Genomic DNA, 27,951 nt, shown 5'->3' with positions numbered 1-27,951 from the left:
CACTTCTTAAAAATCAATTTGTAAATGAAACAAAATAATCACAGTTCGATTTCCGAGCTGAAATATGTTTTATATACATGTATATATATATATCTATTGACTTCAAAACTTGATATTAAGCACCATTTTGATTGAGTAAGTCACCTAACTGGCAATGCTCGCGCGGAGCGCGAGCGAAAATTGTATAGCAACATGATTTTTTTCAAGTCTTCCCCTCATCTAATTTTTTCACTCATCTTCTTCCTCTTATGTTTACTCTCCTTTTTTATCCTCTCTTTTACTTTCTTTTCCTCTTTTTCTTCTTTCCTCTTTTATTATTATTTTTTTTTTGCTCTGCGATTATGGGGGGGGGGGGCTCGGGCCTCTCGCCCCTCCCCCTTTGGCTCTGGATCTGCCTATGCCTCAAATGAAGAAATTTTAAAGAAAATACAAAAAGGAATTTATAAGCAATAACCTTAGGATATAACATGCGAAACGGTGAAAAAACTTCAATTGTTCAGACATCTTCAAAGAACGTTTGTTTTGTTGCCCTTTAAAAAATATCGATCGCACTCGACTCGCATTGTTCGATACCGTTACATATCGTTGGTTGCTGAATATGGCTGAATTATGTGAAGAGGAGATAGATCCAAGAATCAAGGTAAAATTCACATTTTGCAGCTATCGATATGCTTTCATAACTCTTTTATTTGTTTCTAATGTACTTCAAATTTTAAAAAAATTGTAATTCTGCCACGAGTCTATGTGTTTTGGGATCCGAAACGTCGGTTTTCTGAGCCCAACTTATTCGCTATCCAGAGTCAAGTTGCTGCTGCAGATCAGCGGAGCTGAGTTGCCCGAAGGTTCGGCGGCCCCGGATGGTTACCGGTGCAGTACCTCACTCAGCTCAGCTGCTCAGGTGATGGTTCGTGACTCTGATTTCTGAATAGGCTTAGGCTGGGGCCTAATCCCTTTCACTTTCAGCAGCTTCAAAGTTATCCTAAGATGAAAACATTCTGTGTAACGACGTTACAGTGTGAGCAGTAGGGGCGCACGGCCAATATGGGAGACTCCAATAGGGGAGACAATTTCCCACATTGGAGACTTTTCAGACTTGCTTTGCAAAAGTACAAAAGAAACAACACCAACAAAAGCATGATTTTTTCCACCCAAAATTTTGTCTCACTGAGGTCAGAAGCCCATTTGTTTTGTGTTTGATTGACAACAAAAATCCTTATCAAAACAAAAGTAGACGGTGAATTTTTAAAGTAGACGGTGAAAAGGGGTAATTTGTCATGAGGAATCTGCTTATCACATTTTTATTTGCCGCCAAGGTAATCCTTTTGCCGCAAATGTAAACAAAGGAAATTAGCTTCCAAAACTGGAGACTGTCTCTGAAATTGGATACCCAAATTCTTTACAAATGTCTCTGATATTGGAGATAATTTCCCACATTGGAGACAGTCTCCAATATTGGCCGTGCGCCTCTACTGGTGAGTAGGTAGACAGCTGGCAGCTGTCTGTTTCCGTTACATTTTTTTAAATTTCTCCTCGTAGTCGTGATTTGCATGCTGTCGCCAAGCGGAAGACAAAGAAATCAAAACACGGCCGTAAGCTCTTCCCATCTTTTCATAACAAATCTCTTGTTTTTTTAATGAATTCTTTAAAAATGAAATCAATATCGCAGAAATGTTGGAAATGAAGTTGGACCCCATGTACATGTTTTTAGGTCCGGGGGCGAAAGTTTCTGGTTTTGTACCCGTATGTGGGGAAATATAGGTAGGAGTACCAGGCGTTGGTGGGGAGTGACTCCATACGTACAGTATATGACTTTCAGTCCCCAAAACGCCCCAGGCTAGTCGTACACAGACAGACCGCACAGTCACAGACGGCTCGCTATCAACCGTGCAGCCACTTGTTCACTGCTACCATCCTGCCTGTGGGGAATCTTCAGGTAGGACTATGGTATGCCAATGTTGTACAGAGCACACACTTTAAAAAAAATCATTAAAATATCACTTTTGTGACCAAAATTAGTAATTTCTATACAGTTGCAATTTATTTTACATTAGTAACTTGGGAATAATTTTTGTATTCACTAGAGCGCTCAAAAACTTGAATTTTGGGCATATTTTTGTGTACGCCCTCTAATGGTGGATAGTAATATGGCAAGAAATTTTTCATTTTTTGATCTCTATTTTTAATTAAGAAAAAAATTATTTAAAGTGTCAAATTTAAATAAGGCCAAGTAAAATAAGAAAGTAGTTGATCGTCCTCGCGCGCATCACTTTTGGCCGCCGCCTGAAAATTTTTGCTATTTACTATTTTCTAAAAAAAAAAAAAAAATTTCTAAAAAAAAAAAAAAAAAAAAATTGTGTTGTTTCTCGTCCTCGCCATCTTCCCTTTTTAATTGCAGCATCAATTTTCTTGTTATTAACTATATTTATGGCTGCTGAATAACGAAAAAATTCACAAGATTACTCTGGGATCTCTCTCGCAACTTCAAAAACAATTGCAAAGTCCGATATCGCCGTAATTGCAAGAAAGAAAAAAATTCTGATTTGTTTTTTTATTGGATTTTGAAGATACCATCATAAATTAGCGAGGAAATAAAGTTTGCAAACTCGGAAAAGATCGCGGATTTCTTCATTCTGAGTGCATTTTCGGGGACCCCGCTTACTGAATCTGAACTAATCCGTCGCATGCTCTTGAAATATGGCGCAGATAAATCAATTCTAATGACGTAATTTGTATTTCAGCGGGGTTTTTTGGTGAGTGATAGTGCCTGTACTTAGATGTGTGTTACGGTGATTGTGTGCTTGTGACTCTGTTGGGAGAACTGCATGTGTGCTAGGATGATGTGATTGACTGTGCTGGCGTGACATGTGAATTTGTGAAATGCATTGAATTTTCTGGCGAGTTTTCTAATGTCAGGAGGCAATGCATCGAATATTCAATGAGGGATTTAATATTCAATATCAATTTTAAAAATGAATAAAAATTGAGCAGTAGTATTAAACATTATGTAAACGAACAAGCACCCGAAAACTGCGATGCGAAACCATACCATTACCAAGAGCTAAAAATGAGATTGGCTCTGGAATTGAACAAGACTCCATGACAATAAAAATAAGACCCCCCCCCCATGCATTTTTTTTACCCTTACATAAATTAAAATGTTTAAATTATTCACTTGACATGAACATTCTGTTTGACAACAATACAGTACCAGTATACATCAGTAATAATACATCAATGGATTTTATTTTCCATAGATTTCCAATCAATCGTAGATATTTATACATATATAATAATATGTATACATATATTTCTAATCATTTATTATTACTATTGAGCATACATCGATCACATAATTCGAGCTTGACATGGCCTGACAATCATTTGAATAAAAAATAGCAAAAAAAATAGTAAATAGTAAGGACCTCCCTCATCACTGATTTCAAAAATCGGACCGAGAAAATGCCTCCGTGTTCTTAAAAAAAATAGTAAGATAGCAAATAGCAAGGACCTCCCTCATCACCGCTCTCAAAAAACCGGACGATCAACTACTATCTTTTTTTACTTGGCCTAAGAGCCAGGTTGTATGAATAATAAGTGTAATGGAAACTGTCAGTGTAAAAAAAATCAGGCATTTGCCCAAACAAAACGAGAAAATAAGCCAAACATTGCCACCCTTATTTTGCCACACATGGAGATATAACTGAGAACAAGGTTATATTATAACCTTGTTCATTGAATGAGTGTGTGCAGCCACCATTAGGAATAGGAGATAATGCAAAATCCCCCAACGGGGCTGATCCATTTTTGTCTTTAATTCATGAAAATAGGGCCTATAAAAAAAGGCTAGGGGCCTATAAAAATAAAAGAACTTACCAAAATAAAGATTATTATCTTTGTAATTTCAGGCCAAATAAAGTTTTGGCTTGAAATGCACCAAAATGGGGAAAAATAAAAAAAGGGGAGAAAACAGTGACTTACATGTACTTCGGCTGTCACGCAACTTCCCTGTTTTATCCGAAACTTAATACATAAACATATGGCCATTTAGTCCCTGTTCAGATCTCTCTAGAACTTTGGTCTCTATATTTGCTGAGTGGAGCCAATGGAGTTCAGCGGAACAACCAACATATTAACAGAGACCAAAGCTTTTGGTCTACAGTTGTGCCATCATCAGGACGTCTGTCCTGAGATCATGACATCGAGGTACAAACTGGACCCTCAAAAAAAGGAAAAGCTAGACCTCTGTCACATTCGTTCTCGGTATTGATCGGCTATTTTGTTTCAATTTTGACAGAAGGAGAACGAACGAGACAGAACTTTTCCCTTTTTTGAGGGTCCAGTTTGTGCCTCGATGTCTGGATTATAAATGTTTCTCACGATAGACCTTCATTCATATAATTGATGTATGTTCATAATTTACATTTTCCCCTTTTATTTTGAGTGCTATTACGACCAAATTTTTGGGGGAGCATATGTCCACCTCGTATTACACGGACGATTCCTGGGCTCTGGCCCACAAAGCTCCCTGGGTTAATTACCATCCTGCCTGTTGGAAGCGACAGATAGGGCTCACTCCACTCACATGTATTGGGAGGTAGTATACTATTACCTCACACCATGAATCACGTTTGGCAGTGGATTTCTAACTAGTGGGTCGCGCGTGCTGCGACCTCTGTTCTGGTGTCCACAACATACAACTTCTATGGCTTGATATTTCTGTGCATGGCAGCATGTAATGAACCCTTGAGTGGGCTCACGCAAGGGTTCATTACAACAAATTGTTAACTTGTTGTTATCATGAAATCATGATATTTATCGGCCCATGCAAGTATTTTACGATTCATGATACCTTCATCGGCTGATAAATATCATGAATCGTAAAATACTGCTCATGATATTGTCCCCCTCTATACGCATGTTGTATAGGCTATGATAACAAAAACGGCAAGATGGCGACAATAACATCTGTGTTTATCTGTTAATATAATATTAGCATACATGTAAGTGAGACTTGTCACCAAGGTTGGATTTCCCTAGGAAAGCCATATTTAGAGGGTAAAATCAATTTGTTTCTCTTGATTTCATTTATCTACATGTATGAACATTTGTACGCCTAATTCGTATGAAGGGTTTAAATATAGTAGAAATAGGAAAAAATAAGAGGTTACTTACCAGACCGATCTGATGTAGATCCCTCAACCCATTCGTAAACATGGCAAATACAATACGCTTGACCTTTTCTGCCTAAATAATATGCTTTCAGCGAGAGTAAAATGATTTACATGTAAGATGCAGAGAAATATAGACGGCTATTGGGAGATTGTGCCCATGCTAGAACAAAAGGAAAGGGGAGACTCATAATTTCTTAAGTTTGAAAAGTAGATATTCATCAAATCAAAATTCATTACTTAAAGGACAAATTCACTCCTACAAAAAGTTGATTTGAAAAAAGGGAGAAAAATCCAACAAGCAAAACAATGAGAATTTCATCAAAATCGGATGTAAAATAAGAAAGTTATGACATTTTAAAGTTTCGCTTAATTTCACAAAACAGTTTTATACACATCCTGGTCGGTACGCAAATTGGCAGACTGATGACGTCATCCTATCACTATATCTTTTGTATTTTATTATATGAAATATCACATATTCTAATTTTCTCGTCCTTGTCAAGTGAAACAAAGTTATATTTCTCCCTGAACATGTGGAATTACCCTTTTTTTAACAGTTTATGGTTAAGTTAAGTTGGTCCTTATTGTCAAATCTGTAAAAATTGAAATATTGTATTATTCAAACAATAAAAAAAAGAAATAGTGAATGATGGACATCATCGACTTTCTCATTTGCATATCGTTGAGTTGTGCATTGAACTGTTTTGTGAAAAATATTAAGCGAAACTTGTCATAACTTATTTTACATCCGATTTCGATGAAATTTGCAGCATTATATTTGTTTGATTTTTCTCTATCGTTTCAAATCAACAATTTTCGGGGGTGGACTTGACCTCATGCTCAAAGCTGTATAGCCAGATCTACATGTGGTGGATGTTTCATAAAGCTGTTCGTACTGTAAGATACGAATGACTTTACAAACGACTGGTGATCCTCTCTTATGCTATGTGTTATCCCTATAATTGAGTTATGACCTAAGAACATGTTCCAGTTGTGCGTAAGCCGTAAAGTCATTTGTAACTTTACGAACAGCTTTATGAAACACCCACCAGATCTAAATGTATGTAGGTGGTTGATTCGGGCCACCAAAATCATCATGTTTTATATTGTGGTGGCCTGAAAATATATTGAAAACATCAAAAATAAATGTTAAGCAGAAATTCCAGTAGTTGCAGTAAACACTGATTTCATGAGAAAGTCTGTAAAACAAGGCTTAATTGTCAGTATATCATCGAGGATTTAGATCTGGTACAGTTACCGGTACTTTAACTGAACTTTGTGAAATCTTGAAATCTACGATGAAAAATGTTCACACCGAAGATCCCCAACACAATGTATAATTATTAGAGCGTCGGGCCCTACGCTCTACCCGAATCCTATAGGTGCTTATTTGCTGATTTCTCAGCAATTACACAATTTCTTCCAGAATCCTTTGGCACATGCATTTTATGTAAGATACAAACAGACACTTTGGTGGTCATTTCATTGGATTCTGTACGAATTCATTTTGATATCATTACCAAAACTAGCATTTACCTTTAAGGGCGATTCCAATCAAAAGTAGAATTTTTCCAAAATCTAATATTGGCTGGCTCTATTTCATATCTTCATGTAGATCAAAATTTTGGATTGAAATTCATATGGAAGTTCATACATGTAAATGGAAAAGTGTATCATAATTGGCCTTTAAAAGCCTGTCTTATGCATCTCCTTATAGGAGAATCCGAACCATACAAAAAATTTTATGGGAGTCGGTCTACATGTATTTCTTAAAACTTATTTCCAATTCAGCAGAAAACTATTGTTTGTTTTGTAAAATTTTACATTTGCATTTAATCAGAATGCTATAATTTGCAAACATACTACATGTTAGTTGCAGAAAGGGTTAAAAATGTCACATTTGTGGTGTTAACAAAGTGTAATATTATGCAAATGACCGTAATATGACTGATCAAAGTTTTCCTTTCCACAAAAGATACATCAACTTGAAAGTTGCTGACCAAATTTAAATGTCTTCTTTGAGAGTTCTGTAGGATGTACAGTGTACGGTGTAAATATTGTTTTGCAGGTAATAGAATTGACTATTTATGTTTTGATTTGGAAGAAAAATTAAAAAGAAACCAGTCACATTTGTCTATATCCTTTTTGTGTTATGCAACTGACTGATTTTTAGGATGTTACATGTACATGGCATCCACAATATACAGTAGGAAGCCTTTTTTAGAGTAAATTGCTTTATTTGTCACGTTGGATTCATAGTATAAACTTGACAGAAAGTCACACCCTTGTGAAACTTACAGCACCAAGTAATAAAAAAACGTAAAACTCTATTGTGACTGACAGTGGAACTTGTCCTTTTTTAAGCATTATTTTGACACCATGATTCAGGGAACTATTTTTCTGGTATCGCATCGCTGCTTCGCAATTTGCTCTTTGCAATTTTTGAAAGACTGCTACATGTATGCATGTAAAGTCTTTTGTATAGCATATTTTCACATAGGACTGTACATTACTTATTTCAGAGCTTTTCTCTTATGACCAAAAATGCAAATTTGTAAAGCAAAATCATCATCTTTGATTAGTACTGTACTTCAACTTCATGTTGTACATTGGTGTAGATCTACCACTTAATTCTCAGAACTGAAGTACATTTAAAATGTGGTTTTTGGAATTATTCATTTTTTTTTAAGAATTTATAAAATTTGTGCATCGGAGAGTTGAGAAAGAAACCTCTCAAGGCTCTGCTGCAATGTGATTGCAGAGCTCAAGGTTTGATACACATGCCATAGATTCAGCCAGAGTTTGTCATTACATACGTGTTTGTATGCTGATTTTTTACATAATGTGTGTAGTTCAAAGGAAATCGGGCAAGTAAACTGGCTTGCAATTTGAAATACAGAAAGTTGGTGAAACTATAATGTACATGTATGCAAAAATGGGGTTAAGTTGTGCATATCTTTAAAAAATATATTTCCCTTACATGTAGGCTTAATGGGCTGCTTCTTTCTAGTATGAATTTCACTAACATTGGCCTAAGGTAAATTATTGGTGACCCAGTGCTATTGCTAATGTTGAGCCGTGACTTCTATAACTTTTGCAAAATAATACATGCATCTCTCCAATCAAACATCTCCATTTTAGTAGCTCATAACCGTAGTATTCTACTTGCTATTGACGAAATATTTCATTTTAGCATGGCTTGGTTCATTTTTCTTGCATTTAACAGACAACAACTAATAGCCTTCTCATAACAAAGGTATGCATCAATACAGGAAACAGCTGTTTGAAGCTTATTAAGGATGCATCATATTTTTTAAATATACTGGGTGTACATTCTACACTGTGTACTACATGTAGGTGAATGAGGAGCATGATGAGATTCTTTGTTGCATCCATGAAGAGCATAATGAACATAAAAAGAGGAAAGAAAAAGTCCCAAAGTATAAACATCTTTTAATTTTGTGTATTTTTGTTCTAATCCCCAATGACTTGGTAACCCTACATGTTTGGCCTCCCCCCCCCTTTATACCCTTATTATACTTGCTCTAATCTCTCCCCCACCCTCTGCTCTGTCTCTCTCTTTCTCTCCCTATATGATGATTCATGTACACTGTACTTCTTTTGCTATGATTATGAAAGGCAGAAAATTATATTTTGGAAAATGTAACTTTGGTTTCATAAATTTTTACCTCAAAATACACAATACAATAAAAGGATAATGTTTACAAAAAATGAGCCTGCTTGTAGTTTGTCTACCAATAAAATCAATAAATTGTAATCTTTATATATGTATGTAGTGTACAGTCACAGTGTAGCTTATGCTGTATGATGTAACAAAGCCCACAACATTCCATGAACAAGTAGATCTACGTACATGTGCATAAAGAAGTAAAACAACATGTCTGATCAAAAGCTTTAGAAAAATTAAAGAAATTTACATATGAAGATGCGCATGTTTTTAGGCCTGAGTCATCACTCATGTCGGAAGGTTTTGCGCCAGTTGGAATCCGGTATCCTGATGGGGAAGTACAAAGAAGTCACAGATTAAACAATATTGATTTGATGTTTAAGCAAAAATAAATTAAAAAAAACAAGAAAAATAATTGAGAAGACAGGAAAAACTTGCAGATCTATGTTTACATGGCCATCTTGTTCTCTTTGTTAGTAGCTAAGCTACAAGACGTATATAGAGTGTGCCGCCCTCTACAATGTCTTTTGTAGCTTCATACATTGTACATGTAGCTACTAGTACTAACAAGTTTGACAAAGAGAACAAGATGGCCAGGCCATATAAACTTGGGCAAGTTTTCATATTTTTCTTGGTGGTCACCTGAAATGTAACAAAGAAACCTGGGTTTGTCATTGGTAAGACTGAATAAAACATACTCGATAATTATTTTAAGATATTCAGAAGAAGAAAATGTTAAACTATTTATCGGAATACCGGAAGGAAAACGAAACTGGAACCCGCACACATCAGACAGATTCCGGTATTCTGTCCATTCTAACCCAGGCCTACATGTTTTGTTTAAAAAATCTAAAACGATATCAACAGAAAAAAGGGATAATTTTCAGTCACATTTTATGAGGATGTGGGGCTTATAACAATAGATACTATAGAAATCTGTCCAAGTCATAAAATATCAACATTTTAAGTTCTTTAGTGTAGGACTGTGCATTATCTATTCTTGTGTACATATAGTGTTGGTGTGCAGTATTCATGGATATGTATACACTTTATGGGTATTAAAGTGCAGCGCACGTTGATACATTTTGAATATTTATATCTTGTAGTTTATAACATATTTCATTTTGCATTCTGAATGCTGTGTTTTAGGAGGAACTTGAACGTTTGAATTCATCAACAGACCAAATCAACTCCTTGGAACTACAGCTTGATGTAAGTTTGAGTGAATACCTCTACCATGATTTCAGTTTGATAATTGCAACCTTGAGCATATGTAAAAAAAAACAAATGTGAGTCAGTTTACAGTTGGGCTCACCAGCCAGGTGCATTGTAATGTCAGGGCATGAATTGATATGTAATTGACTGACTAGACAGGCATCAGGCCACTCCCAGTTCCCTCCCTGTTTTTATGTTAATGAAAGTTTAGATGATCATGCAACTCTAGACATGCAATTGTTCATTACTGTCATTATTAATATTTGATAAGCATGAATGAAGGGTTCAGGTCGTTCCAAAATGTATAAAGTCCACTGTTGATGAGACATGTTATTCATATGTGATTATTATTTATTGAGAGGCAACAATATCTGTGTATCAAAATTTTATTAGCAGCAATAAGAACACTTTTTTCTCATTCTTTCCTTATAAGAAAACTGCATAAGATATTTGAACTAAAAACAGCTTCTGAGCTACATGTATGCATGAATTAATGAATTAAATTAAAGAAATTTGTTTGATCTGAAAATTTGACTTGGAAGACAAAAATAATGCATCCTTTTTTTTTTCATTTTAAGTACTTACAATTTAAAGTATACATTGTAAGTACATGTACTAGTAGCAACAGCAGCATCACCAGAGATTTTATATTTATATTTTTTTGTACTCATTATATATATACATGTATATTGTTTTCATCAACTTCGCTTCTACAGGAAGTACGAGCGACATTTCGGCAGGCTCTCACAGAGTCAACACAAAGTCTCAATGCGATTTCTAAGAAAATTGGAAGTGCGATAGAAAAGGCACGGCCTTATTATGAAGCCAGACAGAAGGCTAAGGAGGTAAATATATGTGTCTATCCACCCAATCAGAGTTTCTTTGTTAAACCCATTAATAATTAATCCCTTTTACTCCTATTGGCAATAATCATTAATTTTCTATTCATTTTCATGCTTTGAAGAAGTAAGACATGATCAGTATTCATTTTAAATTAATTGATTAAATTAATTGATTTCTGAAAACTTGCCAATTTATATTTTTAAACAGTTTTCATTATGCTGCCAATTTTAGAGTGTTTTCAAGGTTAGCATGTTCAGGCTTTAATCAATATGAATTTTTTATGTTCTTGTGCTCTAGTCAATCAAACTTTCTTTTTAAAATGGGAATTCCCCTCCAGCAGGAAACAAGATTTCCTATTTCCAAATTTTCTCTTTTATTTTGTCTCCTTTAAACTTCCTGATTCAGAGTTATGCCTTTCAAGAGCTGAGCTTGTATCAACAATCAGCCACCATATACGTGTATAAATTATAACTTTAATTTATATTCTCACCAAGAGAGATATTGAAGAACAAGAACCATCCATTATGTATCATCAAACATAGGCTCAGATTTTAATTGTTAATGAATTCTTCCATGCAAATATTTATTTCAGTTTTAGACATTAAATTGAAAAGATTGTAAACTTGATAACAGAATCATCAAATTTAGCTCTTCATCCTTTGGGTAAAGTACGTATGTATAGAGAGTTCATGAAAATGGGGGTAATTTTACATCTACATGAGTGAGGTAAATTTCAATACTGAATTTGTTTGTGTATTAGGGTACGTGAGACACAAGATTTTTCTCCTGTTCGTACTACTATTTCATATGGAATTGATACTGTAGGCAGAGGTTGGACTTAGTAGGTCAGATCTCAGAATCTGATAATTAGCTATTCATCTATTAATTTTTTAGCAGACGTCAATGAGAGTATCTCTTGAGCAAATCAGCCCCACTTTGTTTGACCCTTTCAAATTCAGACTTCTTGTAGCTCATGTTGACAGTGTTCATTGTGCTAGGTCAATTTTCTATGCACAGAAGGAGCTTTAATTACATGCTATGTGTTTATACAGAGAATTTACATTAGAGCTCATGCTGGAGGATTTGAGGTCTTTCAAATTTTGTTTCTGTATAGACATAGCATATGCAGACATATTTTTGCTTTTCTGCTTGCCACCTATGAGGTAAAGCATGTTATTACTGGGCAGGGAAAAAATTACATGGGAGCTTGGAGCAATTTAGCCCCGGGAATGCTCAAAGGAGCCCTTGAAATCCCCATTCATACCATTATGTAAAAGCTTTTCCAAGCATTGCAAATTTTAGGCAGTAAGTTGTGAAAAGTGGCTCCCCAAAATAAAATATTTTGCCTGTTATAGGGACCTTTTAAATCAGCCACCATGAGTTTGAATTTCTCTGTACAAAAAAACACGAAGGAAAAGCCATTCTTATGCTGGCTGTTTTGAGAGGTTTCTTTATATAAACAGACTCTTTGATCATTGCTATTGTCATGTATAATGATCGCTTGTACAAACTTGAAGTTTATTTCCATTCAGGGCATTGTGTTGTCATCCCCGCAAAGGTTTTTTTTTGTTATTATTATTATTCTCTTTCTCTCACTCTCTTTAGTTGTCTCTCTAATATTCGCACCATTAGTTTGTGCTACCGCACAAGTTTTTTTGTTAGTGTAATGTACAGTACATTTTTTCTGTACTGTGTACACTACATACTGTATGCAAAGTAACATTCAAATATTTTGACTACCTATTTTTACAATATTTGTTCTTAAAATACCTCACAAACTAAAGGGAGAATCCTGATGTCAATTATATTTTTTTCTAAGCATAAAATGTATAGAAACATATTAATAAATGTTTGGAAAAATTCAAAGAATCTATAGATTTTTTTTTTTAGATCAAATCCAAGCAGCCCCCACCAATAGTGATGTGAAATGTTTATTTTTTTTAAAAAATTAGAGCTTTTCCATAAATGACTTGAATAAATTTTTCTGTTAGGTTTGCCTGATTTTTCTGCTTTTATTGAAGGTGGTCTTGGTACATAGCATCCTGCTCATTGAATATCAGATGACAATTACTGATGAATGTCATTCATTCAGAATTCATCTACACTTGTATATCATAGTGACTGACTAGTGATTGACTACCAGGCACTTGAGGTTTCATTACCATATCAAAATAATCTATGGACTAAAGAATCATTGAGTGTGTTTCTTTGAAATTTTAAAGATGTGAAGTCATTAAATGCAATTTGAAAAATCACATGCAACCACAAAATCTGCTTATCTGATTGGTTAGAATTGGAATTGCATCTGATTTTCTTTTCTTTCTTGTGCTTTTGATTGCAAATGCAATGGACATTTGACTTTTTTATTACACTTTTGACAATAAGCAATGTATGACTTTACAATAAATTGAATACAGCTAGCAAGATTGGACTCTCAAAGTTTTTATTGCATTACATTTATTTAGAAAGTTCATTCCTATTTTGTTGAATTGACAGGAAAACTTAACTTTTATAATGAAATATCTCCTTACCCCCTACCCTCCCATGAGTGTCTAATAAAATTGCCAATATATACATTTGAAAAGTTGCTCATTCTCAGGTGTTGGTTAGTTTTCATTTGATTAAAAAATAGATAAATGAAGTGTTTATAATCTCTCAAGAGCCTTCATAAGAGAACGTGCCAGACGTTTTATCTGACCAATATCTGACCGTTTTATCTAACAGACTTTACCATAGCAACAGTCAGCTACCTTTGCTTCTCAGCCAATCAAAATCAAGGAAAGTTGTCAAATGCAAATGTTCATGAAACACTCAATTTGAGTGTAGTCAAATGATTATAACCCCTATTCTCTGTATCGTTTTCACTCCAGCTTCAACTGGAGACCCAAAAGGCTGCTCTACGCTTTGAGCGAGCCTGCGGCATGCTGACAGCGGCCAAGGAGATGGTGGACTTGGCTGAGCAGGGTTTGTTCCAGGATGGACGCACCTTCGATGCCAACTGGCAGGAGATGCTCAACCATGCCACTATGAAGGTAAGTATGATGGAGAATTGTCACAAAGCCCTGTTACATAAAGCTTAGCAATTGATCTTGGCGTTGGTTCCTACGATTGACTATACACACTAATCAATTCAATCAATCGTAGAAATTGAACCAATGATCAATCGCTAAGCTTTATGTTACGGGCCAAGAAAGTAAGATATGTCTACAGGAGCTATCTTTTTATCTATGAATGTTTGGCAACACTAACTGTTGTCAGTATTGGTCATTCTATCGGGTTGGGTCCAGTTTTGTGACATACCAGAATTTAAAAAAAAAAAAGCCTCATTTAAACTCGACAAATCATCTTCCAGTGATCACGTCAGCAAAAAAGTTGATGTCCCACTATAGGGGTTTACTCTGATGTATCACAAATTTAGATCTGACAGTTTATTGCCAATGTTCATGTTCATGTATATGATTTGAACTACTGCAAATCCAGAAGATTTCAAGATCAAACATGAATTCCTATGGTTCGAGACCTTCCTCACATTGACACATAAAAACTTTAATAGCCACATCATGCCTCTGTAACACAAAGATTAGCAATGATTAGCGAATATGAGAGAACACTTCTGATTGGTTCCTGGTCAGTATTATGCGCCAAATGCGCGTGTAATGTTGATCTTGATTGGTCAGCTCATTTAGCGATTGCTAATCTTTATGTTACTGATCCCTGCTTTGATCTTCACTGTAGAATAGAATAGCTAATACCTACATGTATGCCACATCTTGTAATTTTTGGACCCAACCTAATGGAATTACCCAAATTATAACCAATTTACAGGTTGGTGAAGCCGAGAATGAGAGGACACTTAGCGTTCATGAGCATCTCAGCACAGCGGCTAACTTCAATGAGGCGGAGAGGGAGGTGAAAAGGCTGCAGAAATCACTTCGAAGCAACATCAATAAATCAAGGTGAGTTTAGGAGAAAGCTTCATTCGATGCCATTCAAAGGAGCAATTGAATATCTCAGTTTGATAATTTAAAATAATGATAATAATCATCTGCTTTTCTTTAGTTCATAATACAGTAAACAACTTCTCTATGTGCTTTACTCATAATGGCCAGTCATTGGATCCTGACTTGCCCACATACAATGTATGCACTTTCCCATTCCCTGGGAAGCATTCTAACAAGTGTTTCCATTCTCAGTTGCTAGGCATACTATACTACATTGGCTTTTGCATGTTTTCGGGTAATTGTTTAACATTTAATTCTCCCTGTAACATGCATACATTGTTCCAAAACATTAACTTTGTACACAAAATCACATTTTGGAACAATTTTTTGTCTGATATGCACGTACGAAATGTTGTGTAATTATGGAACCACGTACCCGGGCGTCGGCGCAGTCAAAAAAATTCGCGCGGCGGAATGATCACAGAAAATGTTGAGGGGGGGGGGTTGATTCAACCCCCCCCCCCCAGTTAGTTTAGGGTTAATATCCTACAGAATGTATGAGTTCTTGCTGAAAAATGAATAAAGCAGTTTGTTCATCTTTGTGTTTGCTTTTTTCCAGGCCATATTTTGAGATGAAAGCTTCATTCAACCAAAACCTTGAGGTAGGCTTTATTTAAAATACCTGTAGATTATAGTTATACTGCAGAGGATGTTAATTTTAAGAAACCAAAATGTAAACATGTTTACAGAATTATCAGAGCTTGACTCCATTCAGTGTTGAATGATTGATATTTGTTCACTGTTAAAAAGGTAATTGACCTTGGCCCTACACCATAAAGCTTTGCAATTGATCCTGCAGCTGATGTACAATAGTTTTCACATGGCAATCGGTGCAATTGATAGTAAAAATCAATCTTACAAAAGGCTGCAATTGATTTATACACTAAGTGTTACAAGGCCCCAGACCCATTACTACAAAGTTTGATGATAAGTCATAGGACTGAATTTTTATGATTGATTGCAGTGATAATAACGCGCAATCAATTATTAAATCTTTGATCATCAGTCGATTAACTTTGTGTTACAGGGCTTTGTGCTGGTCATTTAAACACTGGTACAAAAAAGTGTTTTTCTATAAATAAAAACTTCTACATGATATTAATATTTGTAGTAATAACATTTTGTTAAGTGATCAGTGGTATTCTCATTCATTTTGACTTAGCATTTGTATACCATTTAATTGTGGATCTGTCTACATGAATCAATAGTTTTATGTTGACATTCCTGCTCAGTGTTTGCAACTCTTGATGGCTCCATATCACAAAATGTTCAGGCTTAAATCAGACTGAAATTGCAATTTCTTATCTCAGATTGAATTTCATTTCAGTCTATCACAATTCTTTGTAAGACAGGTTCTGGCGACAGGACTTACAATGTACATGATCCACCAAAAGACCCTGTTTTATGAAACTTGTTTCAATGACAAATCACAAGCTGCAGTTATAAGCTACTGAAGTGGTGCCATTTGATGGGTTAAGAAAAAATCTCATGAAATTCTAGCATTGTTGCAGATAAAGAATTTATACAATAGGGCCCTGATTCCAATATGTGAAATATCATGGAGTATCAAATGTACATTGTAAGTTTATTTCTCATCGTAAATATTTCTAATGAATATGATAATCTAGATGCTGACCAAGGATTCTTTTTGCTTATTACCTTTTTCAGAGACATAAAAGAAGAGTCAGTGAACTAGAGAAGGATGTTTCATCTGCGAAGAAAGTGTATTCTAATGCTCTACGGAAACTTGAACAGATTAGTGACCAGATCCATGAGCAACGACGGACGTCCGCATCGAAACTTGGCCAAAGAGAATCCGGGGTGGGTGCAGAAGCCTCGCCCATCATCAGGGACAACCCTTCATCCTTTTCACCAGGTCATAACCGGAATCTCTCGGTTGAGGTGAAGAAGATTGACCTGGTCATCAAGCAGCATCGAGATAGTGCGTCACCGTCGCAACGATCCAAGGACGACATGGATCTATCGCCGTCAAAGGTGTACCCACTTCCGCAGAGGCCTCTGAGCTACTCTGAGGATAATAGGGCACCCGATCCACATTCCATCCTGGCCTCGTTCGAGTCGACCGAACACCTGGACAATATTTCTGACACCGTCAGTTGCATGTCGGAGCCCATGCTTGACATAGACAATGAGGAGGAGTTTGATAGCGGATTGGACACGCTAGCCTCCAGGACAACGGCTTCATTGGTCTTCACAGGAACAGAAGGTCCATTTGAGGATAAGGACAGTGAAAAGATAAGATCAGAGTCAACGTCCAAAGAGCATCAAGAAGCACCTGATAGACTGGCAAGGGATGTTTCAGATCAAGCAACTGTCCAAGGAAGCAGTGCAGAGGACACTGCACTTGTTCTTGGTAGATCTGATAATGAAGGAACTACAGACATAACAGAAGATGGGTCCGATAATCTCACTCCAAGACAGCATCCAGGAGATGATACAGGTGATACTGATGAAGGTTGCGCAGCTGATGAGCCTGATGTGGAATGTCCGACTGGAGACCATGAAAGAACCCATCCTGCAGGGCAAGACAACTTTGCAGAAGCTATCAACACCAAATCAGCGGACATTCAGGAGAGTGTGTCTTCAAATCCTCAAGATCCAGATAATGTTGATGCTGAAGATCAGACACAAAGTCAGTGTGATGACCAACTGTTTGTGGAAGAAGAGGAGACGGATGGGACAGTGGTAGAAGAAGAAGAGACATTTGTTTGAGGGTATTCAGAGCTGGTTATTTCTATCAGGTACAAGTACTTGCCGTGTGTGGAAGTCATTGTGTGTCGTGGTCATTATTTATCGCCATCCCTGTTTTGTGAGTTCCAAACGTATGTAATGTACACTGTGCAAAGCTATATGCCAATCCTACATGTGAACAATGTTAGCTTAGCAAGCGATGGTTCCAAACAAGACATCCTTGCACCAGGCATATATCAGCAGAATAGAGGACTAAAATCATTGCTATCTTTACCCTTGGCTAGTTGAAACTGCTTTTGGGGGGGCATGACATCACATTATTTACTCTATAGTGCTATTGCCTCTTGTGCTTAGCAGTGGATGATATTGCAGTGCTAGTTGCTCAGTTTTAAGTGTAAAAATAATTTATCATAATTTCACCTTGAAGATGAAATCATATTCACTGATTTTTTTTTTTTACAAATCCCTTGAAAGTACTTTTTGCTTATCGCTTGTAATTGTTTAAAATTGCATGGTAAGCTGTTGAAATTCCCCATGCTCAAAAGTATCTGTATTGAAACAAATGCTTTCTGTCTATGGGAAGAGATTCTCACCAGGGCCCCTTATCACAAATCTTTAGTTTTAATCATAGGGTTGATTTCTAAAATTGATTGCATTTATCATTATGCACAATCAGTGGCACAAATCAACTGTACAATCATTCTCTGATATTTGTGTATCAAGGGACTGATCCTTGTTAATTAGAGCAGGAAATACTTCAATAAACATATATTTCCCACAAGAAATTTAAAGCAAAACTATGATGATCTTTTTGCTTTCGCTTTCAAAGTACATGTACACAGGACATTGTATGATATCTGTGCTATGCACACAAAGGGTAAATATATTTACAACAAGCAAAGAATTTTTTGCTTGTTGATAGGTTATGTATTGCTAATGAAAGAGAAAAACTAATTGCAATAAAGATGTATTTCTCCATATGAAGGGGGGGTTGTTTCAAAAGTTAAGAGTGACTGTAAGAACGACTGGTAAATCTCTCTGTACGCACTAAACCATCGCCAAAGAACAACATGTATATCTCCATACAGGGGGGGGTCAAAAAGCTGTTCATAAGTTAAGAATGACTGGGGAACCTTTCTTATGCGCTAAACCATCGCCAAAGAACAACATGTATATCTCCATACAGGGGGGGGGGTTCAAAAAGCTGTTTATAAGTTAAGAATGACTGGTGAACCTTTCTTACGCGCTAAACCATCGCCAAAGAACAACACCGAAACGAGGCAAAACCCAAAGAATCACCAGTCGTTCTTAAAGTTGCTTTTAACTTTAAAACGAACACCTTTATGAAACATCCACCTCGAGTTTCTCTGCTTGATTTTATTGCAATTTATACACCTTTTGTAATTTGTGCAACTGCATGTAACAAACAATAGAAAATTGGTTTGAACTTTCTTGCGTTTTTTTTTAATGGAGATTATGTATGAATTTGGTCTTTATTCACGTGGTGTATACTAAAGAAAGCACCATACATATTGGAACATATTCTATTTGTAGACATGTATTTCAAATGTGGAAACATGTTATGTTTGTAAATTTTGATTTGCATAATTGTACATTTAGGTATAACCAAAGTGATATTTCAATCAATACATGTATTTCATTTTTTTTTTTTTTGCTTTTGGCAGGTCAAATTAAGCCTTTTTTTTTAAATTGTGCTGGCATATTTTGCTTTTTATGTGTTTATATGATATTATGTACAAACAATAAGTATTGATTATTAAAGTATATTGTACAATGTGTGCATATTCATGTTTTTTTTTCAAGAAAGAACACACAAATATTTAAAAGAATAGGAATATATTCATATCTTTATGTGCATTCAGGGTTTATTTGTATGTGTATTAGAGGTATGCATATATACGTTTTATTCCAAAACTGCATGTATCATATATATGTAAATAAGAATATAGACTATTTATGAAAATATGGAATTATAAAATAGATTATTATAATAATCATTAGAAATAGATATCATACTGGTGATTTGGTAACTATGTAATTCCTGTAAGAGAATGTGATTACATGTATGTTAGAAAGAATTATAACCTTTGAGTGTATCATTTGACTACATGTAATTTTTTAGGGGTGATGCTTTTCCACTAAACAGAAAAGTGACAGATATTGTGTAGAATGTAAAATACCTTGAAAGTGAGGGATGCCTTGTTTTAGATGAAAATTAACTGTTACCAAAGAAAAAAAAAGAAGAAACTAAGAATTTACATTCTTGTGAAACTCAGATGTTGACATATCATCAACCAATTATTTTTTTTTAAATGACACATTTTAATCGGTAAAAATCAAATTTAACTACATGTATTAACTAATAACATGCCAATAGAATTGAAGTTAATATTTGGTACCATTTGCCGCCTCTAGCATATTAAGAGTTTAAAACCTCTTTTTTTATTCTATAAAACAATATATTGATAATTTGAGTGCCATTTTTCAGCCAATCTGGAATGGAAAATCATCACCCCTCTACCGTTTTCTTGACCCATCGTCTACTGGATTCTGTTATTCCCATTGGCTTTGCACAGGGAATATCCAGTTCCAGTAGGCAATTGGTGCATTATTTGTTTTATTCTGCATTGCATGGGCTGTCTTTGCTATATGTATATGCTTTCATGATGCATACATTATTCTTTGTTTGCTGATATAACTCATAGATATTGATCAGTATTATCTTAAAGGCTGAATGTGCTTTGGAGCTGTTTTTGTTTTTGCCTCAGACAGTTCGACATTTTGAAGAATTTTTTTTCTATTCACTGTATTTCCATTGTATTTTTCTTTAAATTCTCACTTGTTTCTGATTTTGATGCACATGTAAACATAAAAAATGGTTGATATTCACAGCCTTATATTTCATTGAAAGTTCTGAACTTGCACGCATGATTTCAGTAACCTTCATATTTTTTTCCATAGCTCTTGTTTGTGACTTTGCCGTGACAGTGTGCATGTTTTCCGTTCATGAACACAATAGCAAGTCAAACTTACCAATTATTCCAAGTCTCATTTAAAATAGAAAATCACAATACACATTGAGAGTGCTCTCTAATAAAAAGAGGCAATTGTAAAGGTGTTGCAGACGAGTGGATAAGTCTGCAGATAATGGGCTACAATGTCTGGGTTCGAAACCCACCGCAGCACTTGTCCTTTGGCTTGGTGTTTATCTGCATTTGCCACTCTCCACTCAGGTGCAGGAAATGATTGGAAGAAATTCCTCCAATACTTGTGCACCCCATCGAGGTAGCCATGGTAAAGCTCGGGTAGTATTATAATAACATTATCGTGTTAAGCAGGGCCCGATGGAGACTGAATATTCAAGTTGGACATTCAAATTCTTGTGTTTATTGTTGATGAATTATGTACTATTAAAGCCTATTTAGGTTTTCCCTATTTTAGCTCACTAGAAATTACTTATGGCAATAGCCTGCACCTACACAAGGCCCCAGTGGTAACGACCATGGCAACGATGCTCATCAGCCAATCAATATCAAGGATTCCATGAAAGTTACCATTGGATTGCAAAGTTACAGTGCCATAATGGTAACTTCAATTGCCAGGGCCCAGTTCAGGGATTGCACAATCTTTTCCCCCTTTTTTGTGACTGCATTTTCTTTATAGCAATAGACTGCAGTTCAGAAGTATTGCACGATATTTGCACAATATAACCATCTCTATGCTAGTATATAAAGCCAAATCCTTTTAGCCTCTTCTATAGTTTGCTGTGTGCTTGTACAGGTATTTTATATAGGAAAAGAGACTACATAGTATATTTTCACCAGAGACCAAGAATTCTAGTTTGTGATACAGATGTTAGTTGATTTTGAATGAATCGTGTACATGTTGTGTAGTATGTAGTTGCCAAGCATCATTACTAGGTCATAACCACATTGCCTAGGGAGCCTTTCACAAAGTGATACTGTTATAAGCTACTGAAATCCTTGAATCTAATTGACTGAGAACAATCTTTTTTAAGTAAAAAGCAATGACAGGATGCTTTTATGTAACATTACCCTGATGTGTTTGGTGAATTAGGCTGCTTAAAGTTGCTGAAAAAAAATACTTTTAGCAGTATTTCATTTTCAAGCATCTTTGAATTTGACCTCATTTTTATAAAAAAATTCTTGGTTTAGACTTATGAAATTATTGAGTTGCATATGTTGTACACCCCCCCCCCCTCCTGTTCTCCCTGAAATAGAGAAGGAAAAAAAAAAGAAAAAAAATATTGGCTTATAGTGCCATGCATACCCTAAATGCCCTTTAGAGATTTGATCTTTTGCTGCATGATGGACAATCACAATTTTTTTTGCAAGAATGAAATGTTTGCAAAATTACGGATGTGGTTCTGATTTGTGAAAGTTTCATGGATAGTAACGTAACAAGAACATACATGAGTTTATTCATGAAGCAAACTGTCAGTGAATTTTACTAATGTCTTCTCAGCCAATCAGATCAAAGGATTTCAGTAGCTTAAAACAGTTGTTGGTGAAAATCACCATGTGTCTCATGAAACACTTGCATGTTTCTCATGAAACACTGGCATGTTTCTGGAGGAGCTAGCCTGTTGGATATTTTACTTTACCAGCTGGTATGAAAACATACGAAACATAGGTGAGTTTTATTTGATTAAGATTGGTTTTATGGCTGTAATATCAAAGAAAAAGCATTGAATCTTGTGCGGCGGTAATGGTTGAAAGACTTATGTAGAGAGATTTCAATTCTATGTAACATGCTCTGCACAACAGGAATGTGCAGGTAGAAGTATTTATAGTACAGCATAAATAATACCTTGGTCACATATGATCAACAGCAGCCGTACGGCGAGTCGAAAACGGCCGTTTTAACATTTTTTTTGTACCAGCTGCACATATAGAAATTAATAAAACGGCTGTTTTCGACTCGCCGTACGGCCGCCGTACGGCCGCCGTACGGCCGCCGTAGATCAAATGTGACCGTGGTATAAGACATGAGATTGATGTGGAAGAGGTTCATTGTGGTGAAGGACGAGTAGAAGAAATAACCAGTTGTCTCACGATGTATCAAACGTAGTATCGGCTTGTTATTTCTTCTACTCAAGACGTGAGATTATTTTGAATCGAGTAGAATTTCGTTTTGTCTTTTTTGCTACTACTTCTGGTGGGTGTTTCAAAAAGTTGCTCGTAATGTGAGAGCAACTTTAAGAACGATTGATGAACCTCTCTTATGGGCTAAATAATCACCAATAAACATTTAATGGTGAATATCATTTCCCAAAAGAAAGGATCACCAGTCATTCTTAAAGTTGCTCTTAACTTACGAACAGCTTTATGAAACGGCCCCCTGGTACCAGTTTCATCAAGGACTTCTGATTATGATTACCATGGTAACAACCATGGTAAACTTGATTCACATCAATGGTTGCTGATTCCGGTTACCATGGTGATAACCATAATGGCAAAGTTACCATGATCATATTCCTACATGAAATGGGTAAATGATGAATTGTATCTTCATATTTAAGTTACAAATTTAAGATTTCATTTTTTTTATTATTACTATGTCTTCTGAGGATGGCTTATATTCGCTTTGCTTGCGCCCATGATATGATCGATGCCATGTTTATCTGTATATGTGAGATTATTTATGATTAAATGGCTTTGTGACCGTGGGATGTGTCCCTTTAACCACAAAAGGTGTTGTGTTGCGTGTTGTTTACAATGTATACAATTCCATTAGTGTGTGGAATACATGCACAGAAATCTTAATATTATATGGAATAAGCTGCTCACTTCTAGTAGTTTTTTATTTTCAAGAGTTTATCATTAAATCATTATCATTGCTACATGGTCATTGCTTCTATTACCAGAGAGCAATGACTGTAAATATCTCCCTCCATCTCATTCATTCATCCCACTTCTTCCTATGGCTTTCCATAATCTCTTCTCATTCTTTTCTTTTTTAACTGTTCTTTGCCCCCATCCCCTTTGCCTTCTTCCTCTAATGATTTTATACACCCCCAACTTTTTTTTCTCTCTCTCCTACATCTTTCTCTCTGTATTTATCTCTCTTCCTCTCTCCTGTACTCTTCTTTTCCTCCCATACTCCTTCTCTCCTATCCCCCTCCCTCACTCTCTCCTTATTCCTCCTTCCTCTCTTTCATCCCTTTTACTTTCAGGTACTCTTATCCTCCCATACTCCCTCTCTTAATCCCCCTCCCCTCATCTCTCTCTCTACTCCTTCCTCTCTCTCATGCGACCCTCTTTCTTTCCCTCACTCTCTGTCCCCCAACCATTCCTGGGGCCGATTGCACGAAAGGGTCTTTCCAAGGACCGTCTTTCATGTCGCCAATCTTTTCTGATGCACTATAATCTGGGTGTTTCTGAAATTTATGATAAAACAAAACAATTTGTAGGCTTGTGTTTAAATCAAATTTTATACAATTTTGTGAGATATCACATTTTATAAACAAATATTTTAACGGACAAATAAATATGTTTGCAGATAATTTATTTGAAATGCGTTTCACATGGCGCATCATAAAAAATGGGCGACACGAAAGACGTGCAAGGACAGTCCTTGCAAAGACCCTTTCGTGCAATCGGCCCCTGGGTTCCCAACCCCTCTTTTCCTTAATCCCATATAACAAATCTACAAAAACAATCCATCCTTTTGTTGATATCTAGTTTTTATTAGAGTCAGGATAAATCAATGATAAAATCGCTAGTGAAATTACCACGAGAGAAAGGTGACAATTTGGCATTTTAAACAAAACAAAAAATCATTTAATCTCCAGACTCGTTCATCTGTACATTAAAAAAACGCATGGTGAGTACCTGACCATATAGGCAGCACGTTTTAAATACAGTAACAATGGCATAGTACGACAATACCCACTAGTACTCTCTCTACATACACAAAAAAGTTGCTTAATATACACTTTACAAAAATTCGAAGCATTTCTTTTTTTTCATCTTCCGATTCATCTATTCCATGCTTCTAATAAAATGAAACAATGCTAATAATGTACAACACATATTTTCTTTAAATAATATTAATTTACATGAGTTTCTTTTTTTTATGTTTGTTGCCTTTTAAGATTCTACTCTACGTGATTTCTTTTAAAGCTCCAAACCACAGAATACATGCAACAGATATGCATCTATAAATGAGCATTATCTTCTGTGGGGTACGATGTTGCCTCTGCTTCAATACAAGACAAACGTTTGAATAATTTATGCAAGATACACAATAATTTAATTTTCAAAATACACATATATTTTCTATTAACCCATTCTCTACTGGAACAGGTTGGTCCCTGTACAAATTCTATGGGAGCCACAGAATGCAGTGCTCAATGGTTTGAATACAAATATAGGTTGAAAAGCAAAGACCATTTTTGTATGATATATATTTTTCATCTGTGAACTCTGCATTGTTCTTGGTCCAATAAATTCACACTAAAAATCACAGAATCCTATCATCAACTATTAAAATTTAAAAATCTTGGATGTAATTTGTTTTTAAATTACCCTAATATTTCCATGATTATTTTCTTCATTAGTTTAAAAACCAACATGTATCTATCAGCCATCTCGTAGATTGAGACTTGTCCAAAATAGTGGCATTTTGACACTTGATGCAAACAATAACACACAAACATGGCAACCACTAAAACTAACAAGTGTATTTTTAAAAATGCCTCCAGCACCAACCTGCAGTTGGAGAAAGGCATAAAAATATATTACTTTCGATAATATGATAAACTGCAAGTATGAGAACAACAAATTCAACTTGGTACCCGCAGTCATTCATTCCACAATAATTTCAGTTACCTAAAGACTTGGATGCATAATTGGTGAAAAGCCACTCAGTTAAAAAATTTCCAGTTTTTGATTTAACAACCATTTAATATCAACTTGAAACAACTATCTATTTGATGTGTTTTTTTTAATCATCCTAATACAATAATTTGGAGGTCATGATTGTAATTTCTTTTAAACTCAAAATATGACTTTTACTCTTCTGTATATATCTTCTTAATGCATTTTCTTATCAATATCCTAACATCTGTCAACTAAGGGGTTCGGTGTTTGTGTTGGCTAATCAGTAATTGCTAAGAGAAAAGGGGCGACTAAGCTGAGAATCGTAACGCAGGAGACCGAGTACCCCAACTTTCAGGAGTGAATACAGCACCAGATACTTTATCCCTAACAGAAATTGCATATTTGATTTCTTTAAAATTTACTGCAAACTTCATGTTTCTGTAACAAACATTCCTTATCACTTTACAGCACTAGGCATTTTCATACCTCCCAGATAAAAGAAAATACCTGGTATTTGCCAATATTTAAGAAAAAATACTCAAAGCTCCCCCCCCTCCCCAGTAAAAATATTTGTAAATAAGTAGAGGCCTACTGTTCTTTTCCAACCTGATGGAAACATTGAAATGTCAAAGAAATCATAAGATATAATATTCTGCTTTTAAACTGCATAAATTTTAGAGGCCTGAAAGAAATCTTGCTTATCCCAAGACTTTTCCTGATCAAAGAAATGTAAACACAACCATAGCCAGGTAACACATTCCCTCCAGGCATTAATTTCATTACACAATAAACTCATCCATATTGTGTTGCACCCAACCCAGGTGAGGTGAATGGTTATCTGGTAGGATTTATCCCTTGAACGTTCTAAAAACCCAATTCCACAGAGAGCAAGATCTCTGAAAGAATGCTTTAAGACCATGAAACTTGCTTGATTTTTCAAATGTTTTCCAATGAACTTTCAAAGATCTCCGAGGTCTTTCGCGATTCCTGATTGATCTTTCAGTTTTCTTTGTGGTCTCCATGATCTCCAAAACTTTTTGAAACTGTTCAAAACATGCTTTCAGGAAAAAGGTCTTTTGATGGTCTTTCAGCAGTCTTTTAGTAGTCTCTTGATGAACTTTCAAAGTTCTTATTAGTTTTTCCATGATCTTTTGACAGTCTCTCAAGATTTTTTCAGAGATCGCTGAAAGACTCCTGAAAGATCACTGAAAGACCAGGAAAAGACCATGGAATGAATTCTGAAAGATCACTTGTTGCATAAATGATCTCTGAAAGACCATTGTAAGATCTCTATGGGACTAGTCTAAGCCCAGTAATACAAGAAGTACCAATCAGTCTTTCAGAGAGTTCTTTCAGGGGTCTTTCCGAGCCATTCCACAAAGATGACAAATTACAGTGATCAGAGACTGCTGTAAGACCTTGCCAATTTTTGGTCTTTCAAAGGTCTCCCTTCTGTGGAATGGGGGCCTTAGCACCCACCTATGGTAGCTCAGCTACAGCCAAAATAACAATATGAATAGTAGCTGCACTATTACATGGACCTACATGTATCAAAATTTTTGTTATCATTACCATTTTAGTAGGTTGTCAGCGAGAAACAGTGTTTTGTGAAAGCACATGCAAAGTGCCATTGCACAAAACATACATGTAGACTTGATGGTAACTGCCATGGAAACAGTTCTTGATTGACTGTTTAGCCCTTCAATCCTTGATGTTATCATTAATGGATGTTTTATTCACTCTAAATCTAGCTTACACTGAGCAATGAATCAACATTCTCATTCATTGACAGCTAAAATACCCAACTGATACTTTACGATAAGAAAATTGAGTCACACAGTTATCCAAGCAAAATAGATGCCTTATGAATTTGCTTGGTTACCATAGCAACCAATCACTAATAATTCAATATTTGGGATATGAACGAACAAGTCAGAAGACCCATTAAATTAAGGATGAGCAAAAGTGAAAGGACAGAAATGGTGGACAAAATACTTGACTACCTCGATGATGAAGTTCAAGAAATAAAAATGCCTTCATTAATGAATGTAATCTTTGGATTTATTGTAGTACTGTTAAATCATGGATATACCAGCCTTCCTTTATCCATCCTTGAAATTAACTGAAGCTTTCATTACTTATGAATACTATCATATAGAAATTGAAGTGAATATCTATCACCGATGAATACAGGACTTAAAACATGAACCTACTGGCACGATTTCCTTTTGAAATTCATTCATTGTTTAAATGCATAGATGAATGCATTTTATTTGAATGCATTAATGAATGGATTTAAATAATGCATGACCAAATACATGAATGAATACCCCAAAAAAATCACTAATGAATACATGAATAAAAACGGGAGACTCCGTGAATATGAATGAAAGAACATTTGAATGAATACAGCAATAGAGCAGTTTAATCAAGTGAAGAGGGAGGGATAATTTTTT

General features: G+C 35.6%; 1 protein-coding gene across 1 annotated transcript; it reads left to right on the top strand.

Moving 5' to 3' along the window:
* Positions 1–565: 565 nt before the first annotated feature.
* LOC121428206 (SH3 domain-binding protein 5-like) lies at positions 566–21,813 on the top strand. Its single transcript, XM_041624815.1, has 7 exons — positions 566–640; positions 10,009–10,071; positions 10,791–10,919; positions 13,788–13,949; positions 14,743–14,873; positions 15,478–15,520; positions 16,587–21,813. The coding sequence occupies exons 1-7, from the start codon at positions 599–601 to the stop codon at positions 17,649–17,651; spliced, it is 1,635 nt and encodes a 544-aa protein (XP_041480749.1). The 5' UTR covers positions 566–598; the 3' UTR covers positions 17,652–21,813.
* The last annotated feature ends 6,138 nt before the right edge of the window (positions 21,814–27,951 follow it).

Source organism: Lytechinus variegatus, chromosome 14 (genome assembly GCF_018143015.1).
Source record: "Lytechinus variegatus isolate NC3 chromosome 14, Lvar_3.0, whole genome shotgun sequence".
Classification (NCBI taxonomy): Eukaryota; Metazoa; Echinodermata; class Echinoidea; order Temnopleuroida; family Toxopneustidae; genus Lytechinus; species Lytechinus variegatus.
This window is presented reverse-complemented; position numbering and strand designations above follow the sequence as displayed.